This window comes from Poecilia latipinna, unplaced genomic scaffold (assembly GCF_001443285.1).
Source record: "Poecilia latipinna isolate Pla-1442-1.1 unplaced genomic scaffold, P_latipinna-1.0 Scaffold106, whole genome shotgun sequence".
NCBI lineage: Eukaryota > Metazoa > Chordata > Actinopteri > Cyprinodontiformes > Poeciliidae > Poecilia > Poecilia latipinna.
In genome coordinates this window covers 442,153-447,693 of record NW_015112722.1, presented here as the reverse complement: position 1 = coordinate 447,693, position 5,541 = coordinate 442,153, and the positions used below count along the sequence as shown (strand labels likewise).

Genomic DNA, 5,541 nt, shown 5'->3' with positions numbered 1-5,541 from the left:
CCACCAGGGGGGCTCTTGAGCAGATATGAAACTTAGTTTCCCTCAATGGAATATATACTAGTCAGTACCAGTCACCGTTTCGCTCACGGTTTTTTTCCATTTGCATTCTGGGTAAAAATCTATCTACAAACGCGAATATGTCGTCGGCAGTAATCCAATCCCCCCCCTGTCAACAAAACTTTGCTAAGGATTCTTTCTCGAAAAACTAAGATCGGCCCCCGACCAGAAAAGGGAACAGTCATGTGGCCCTCGCAGGAAAAAGTTTGGGGACCCCTGGCCTAAAGGCTCAAATGCAGGGAAGCTATGACCAAGAGAATGAAATCGGGCAAAAAAAATAAAAAATAAAAAAAATAAAAAAAACATACTTCAATGCAACTACTAAATTATGGCACATTTGGTTCTTCATAATATAAATTATCTGTAAAAGGAAATTCTGATAGAAAGAAAAAGGAAGCTAGACAAGAAGTCTGGATTAAATTTACAGCCAAAGAATGAACATCATGGGCATCAATGCATATACCAATAACAATTCAGAACAAAAATAACAACCACGTCTGCAGCTTAATTTTGAGTTCCTGAATATTTCTTAAGTGTGAAAGGGAAAATTCAGGAGAACTGTTAAAAAATCAGGAGAATTGGTCTGAGTGCTGACCTGCAGCAGCTCTGAGACCTAACAATCTGGCACCCAACAAAAAGACTGGATTTTACCACCAAGAACATAGTAGTGAAATACAACAGCTGTGTCGCCAGAATACATTACATTTGAAGGCAATGAAGTGACTGTGCAAGTTTCTCTTTTTAAAACCACAAACAAGGAATTTGACTTTGGTTCCGTTTTGCTAAAGACATCTAGCGTGTAAACCATATATAAAAAGACAGTGAAAAACTCTACATAAAAAGTCACATTATAAGACTGTATTTTACTGATGAGAGTTTCACAGTAATACAGTAATGTAGCCGTTAAAACATTTTGCAGAAGACACATCAGCCACACCCATTAGTCCATATGCAGCTTTCTCACAAAAATATGTCATTTGCCCTTAAAAACTCAGCCACGAATATAATGAACGGATTCCTTTTTTAAAAAATAAAGTTTTATAGAATAAAGAAATCCATTATGCTTCCTCGGCGACTGTGAGCAGGAGGCTTCAAGATGGAGCAGTTATACAACGTCTTGAGAGGACAACATTCTTCTCATGTCAGGAGAGTGTTTTAAAATCACTTATGCGCTTTGAAAACAATGGAAAAACCGACTATGAATTTTTTATGTTTTATATTTTCCTGATTTTTATGTTTTCTGGCTCTAAAATATGACCATATATTTCCCTTTAATATAGATTGAGGTGAATCACTCCAAGAACCCTGCATCTTTAAATCACTGCCAGGTGCTGTTAAATGTGCAACCTAAGAACAAAGTTATGGAAATAGAAGGGCAACGTAAGAAGATTTGTTATTCGGACTTGGAAGAGAGGAAGTCCTGATAAGAAGCACGTCATCGAGCATGTCCTCTTGCAGCTGTGACCCCCGTCTCTGAGGCATAGAAACAAAAGGTCACAGGTCTCTCCCTAAAAATGGATTCCTCGAAAGTCTGCCAAGAAGTTATGCAACGGCAAACTGTGTCCAAAGTTTTTATCTTTCCTTAAATTATATGGATATTTATACTCTGCTGTGAATATGCAGCAGACTCCCTTTGTTGGCATTCAGAACGGAAGAAGGATACGTTCAACATGACATATAAAATAGCCACTTCAGCGTTTCATTATATTCGCAGAAGAGAACCTCTAAGAGGCTTACAAAAAGGAGGCGGCTAAAAAACAGTGAACAAAATCCAAGCTTGTGGCGATGCCTTTGGAGATGGCAAACAAAAACGAAGGATTGGAAAAAAAAAAAAAAAAAAAAAAGGAATCTGGAGACCTCAGAAGGGCGAGAACCAGAGCATGAGAAGTATTAGTAATGATCCTTGGCCCGCCAGCGAACAGTCTAATATACAAATCAATCTAAAGAAGTGCTAAGGAAGGCTTCGCGGTCCCTCAGAGGTCAAAAAGATGCAGCCAGACTGCAACCAGCAACAAGCCAAATTAGTGCCTGCGCTGAAAACCCTTGTGCCCACTCTCACATCCTCCTACCCTTAACAAGCTCCTTCTCTGTAGTCTGCATGTCGAACAGACAGCTCAAGGTAAAGGTCATTATCGCTTCGCCAGATGCTTCCTGGACTCCTTGGCGTGTTGCGAGGATGCCGGCGAGCTAATTGGCAGTGACAGGAGCATGACAGAATTTATCTTGACTCAGACATTAAAACCCTGCTGAGGACGCTGCTCATCATTTACGAAGTGAGCTGACAGCTCCGCTTCATCGGGCAACTTTTAATCTCGTTCGCCAAATTAAGAGGAGGCCATTAATGACTAAATCAATGGAGTGATTACCTGAAGATTCATAGCAGGCGTAACAATCACAGAGCAGTCTGCAAGCAATTATTAACTGCTGTGCAGGTAAGTTTTATTGGTGCCTTGATGGTGAGAAGCTTTCAGAGAGGAGGGGCCGTCTCTGCAACACCCGCCTTTCTTCGTAGAGGTTCTATTTCTTGTTCAGTAGAAAGATCCATACCCAATTTATAAGGAGTCTTCAGCTATTTTCTTCACATAACTAACAAGATAAGAACAGCTTCAGATAAGTGGCGTAACTGGTGTTAATGTTGAATGAACAGATTTTGGCTGGTTTAATAAAAAACACATTCCTATGGGGCATTCAATAACTCCATAGGAGTTATTGAATGCTGACTTACCTTTGCCCCAAAGGTAAGTCAGCCCCAAAGGTAAGTCAGCCGTCATGGTTAAATACTTTACAACAGAAATAAACATCTCAGCAGTCTGCAATAAAAACAGCTGAAGTCTCCAGAGGGATTTTGTCACCTCATGAAATCCGGCCAGAACTTTATGACGTATTAAAGGTTGTAATATTAAAGGTTCAGTGAGCGATAATTAGTCGGATTTAGTGGTGAACCCGAATATAGCAACGGATTCTAAGCTCATCCTTGTTCTATGAGGCAAACGAAATGCCTAAACGGCTGGGTTAAAGAATGAAGCACGTTAAGAAATTCATGTTTTCTATGTTTTCAAATGGTTTAATTTAAATGGTCTAAGTTGTTCTTGCAACGTGTCCTACACATGTACCTCATTCAATTCCTTTCTTACAATTCATTTATCTGGACAGCTTTTTAGGAAAAAAAAAAAAAAAAAAGCCAGTCAATAAAGTGGTTTGATCTGACAACACATAGCCAATTTAGTATTTGATATGCAGCACATGCATACTGCTTGAACTTACACATTTTCTCACACTACAATCCTAAAGTTTATTGCATTTTAACCGGCCCACAGAAAGTATCGCGTAATTGTAATGTAGAAGAAAAATTACACTTGGATTTAAAATCCTGCCTTGTTTGTCCTTTTATGTACCTGCCAACTTTACACATCTGGAAAATTCAAACTTTTCCCTCATCCTGCTCAGCAAAATGCCTCTGGCCTTCCCAAAGGTAGAAAGTCTGTGATTTTCAGTTTTCACCTAGCAACCGGGCACCACTGGTGATCTTAAAAGGTTTTCAGGACTGCCCATTATTTAGCTACATCCTTTCTTCCCATCAACTCTGAGCAGCTTCTCTTTTCGTGCTAATGGAAAGCATCCCCACAACATAATGCAGCCACCACTATATTTTACTATAGCACTGTGCCCGGGGTGCATATAAACAAAACAAAACAAACAAACAAACAAACAAAAAAACGGTTATAGGTCTCATCTGACCAGATAGCCTAATTTTACATGGTTGCTGAGTTCTCTAAATGGCTTATGGCAATCTGCAAATGAAGCTAATTTTTGGCTTTCTTCTTGCCGTAAAGACCAGGATTGAGCAGTACATGACCAATAGCTGTCCTGTTGACAGATTATCCAAAATGAGCTGTGAATCTCTGCAGAATTACCAGCGGCTGCTTCTTGGATTGTTGCTTATCCGGGTTTGAATATTTCACTATTCTGTGACAAATTCGGAGCTATTATTTTAGAACGCAACTCTGTTTGCTGGGTTCCTTGGTCATTATGATGCTTTTTGCTCTTTAATATTTTCTAGCAATCCTCTGAAGCCTTCACAGTAGAGTTCATGTTGTAAATAAATTGTAAGCATGAATTTTATTGATGTTTGCATAACTTCTGAAGGCAGTTACTGTAGGTCTGTTCGATTTTTACCAGCATCAGGGTGAAGTGGACAGAATACAAATGTACCCCATGCTTTTCTCTTTTTTCTCTCTCATTTTTTTTTAATTAATAAAAAATGCTAACGTTAACCTTCTCCATCACAAATATGCAGCACGTTGTTTCTATACCATGAAGTACTTAAAGCTACTTACTCGTGAATATGGGCGCCGTGTGTCTCCATTTCCTTGACGGCAGCGGTGAGTTTATAAAGAAGTTTCTGATAAGCGTCCAGGGTGAGAAGGTCTTCTTCTCGGAGCAGAAAACGAAGTCCGTGTCCCTCCGTCCGACCCAGACTGTGACTCGACGGGGCAGCCATAGTTGTGATGGTGTACTGGGCGTTCACCATGGGGTTCAGCTTGCCTGTACACAAACCCCTTTCGTCAGTAAAAACCCTGTCACAGCTAGATAAATAATTAAATAAAATGCCCATGCTCTGCACCATCCTCACCGCTCTCTCCAGCGCTCCGTGCACTCTTCTCCAACGAGTTCTTCCTGCTGTCCAGCTGCACACCAAATGCACTGCCCAGCGAGGTTGTGGTCTTGGGGTAGGAGACCTCCATCACATTGATGTGGCAGTTCGTGGGACAGAAGTCGCTGCTGTGGAGAGGTGAGACTTTGGCTTTGGCCTGCTTGAAGGTGGGCCACGCTCTGTTCTTCAGTACCCGAGAAAACTGCATCAAAGTAAAGGAGAGATCCAACCAGATGATGAGTTTATAATTGTTCTCATACAGGGTTTCTGCAGGTTTCACCAACTAAAATTTAAGGCTTTTTAAGATCTTTTTAAGACCATTATGAATGAAATTTAAGACCTGTGAGACATTAAAAATGTACAAAATATTTTGTATTTAGTAGTGACAAGGTTTTTTGCCCAAAATGCACATAGCATCATATGAGTGGGCGAAGATGAACGTTGTCCAGTCAACGACAGCAAAACATTTACACTTTTCCGCAGTAGACACAAGAAAATGCTAGCTAGCAAGGGTATATTAGCATTAGCATTAGCGGTACCTTCAACCGCCTCAATTCACAGACTGGAACAAAGACGTCTAGATGGATCTCAAGCATTTGTTTGACAGACAAGAGAAGAACAAATTATATATAATAAGATTAAATAGTCCTGCCACGACAAAATTTAAGACCTGTGGTTAACTCATTGAAAGTCAACTTTCTTTTATGTGAATTTAAGACATTTTAAGGCTTTAATATGAGATACATGGATTTATAAAACTTTTTAAGGATGCGCGGACACCCCTGTAATAACTTCCAGGTGGGTTGCATTGGTAATCAGAGTTTTTCAAA

The 5,541-nt window shown here is 40.0% G+C and overlaps 1 protein-coding gene across 1 annotated transcript in view; it reads right to left on the bottom strand.

Annotated features, from left to right (window-relative positions):
• The window catches only part of prex2 (phosphatidylinositol-3,4,5-trisphosphate-dependent Rac exchange factor 2), a 107,969-nt gene that overhangs the window by 41,254 nt on the left and 61,174 nt on the right, over positions 1-5,541 (bottom strand). The window contains exons 24-25 of the mRNA XM_015027766.1: positions 4,691-4,913; positions 4,395-4,602 (exon numbers count right to left, since the gene is read on the bottom strand). Coding sequence (XP_014883252.1) covers positions 4,395-4,602; positions 4,691-4,913 — 431 coding nt within the window. The remainder of the gene's footprint in view (positions 1-4,394; positions 4,603-4,690; positions 4,914-5,541) is intronic.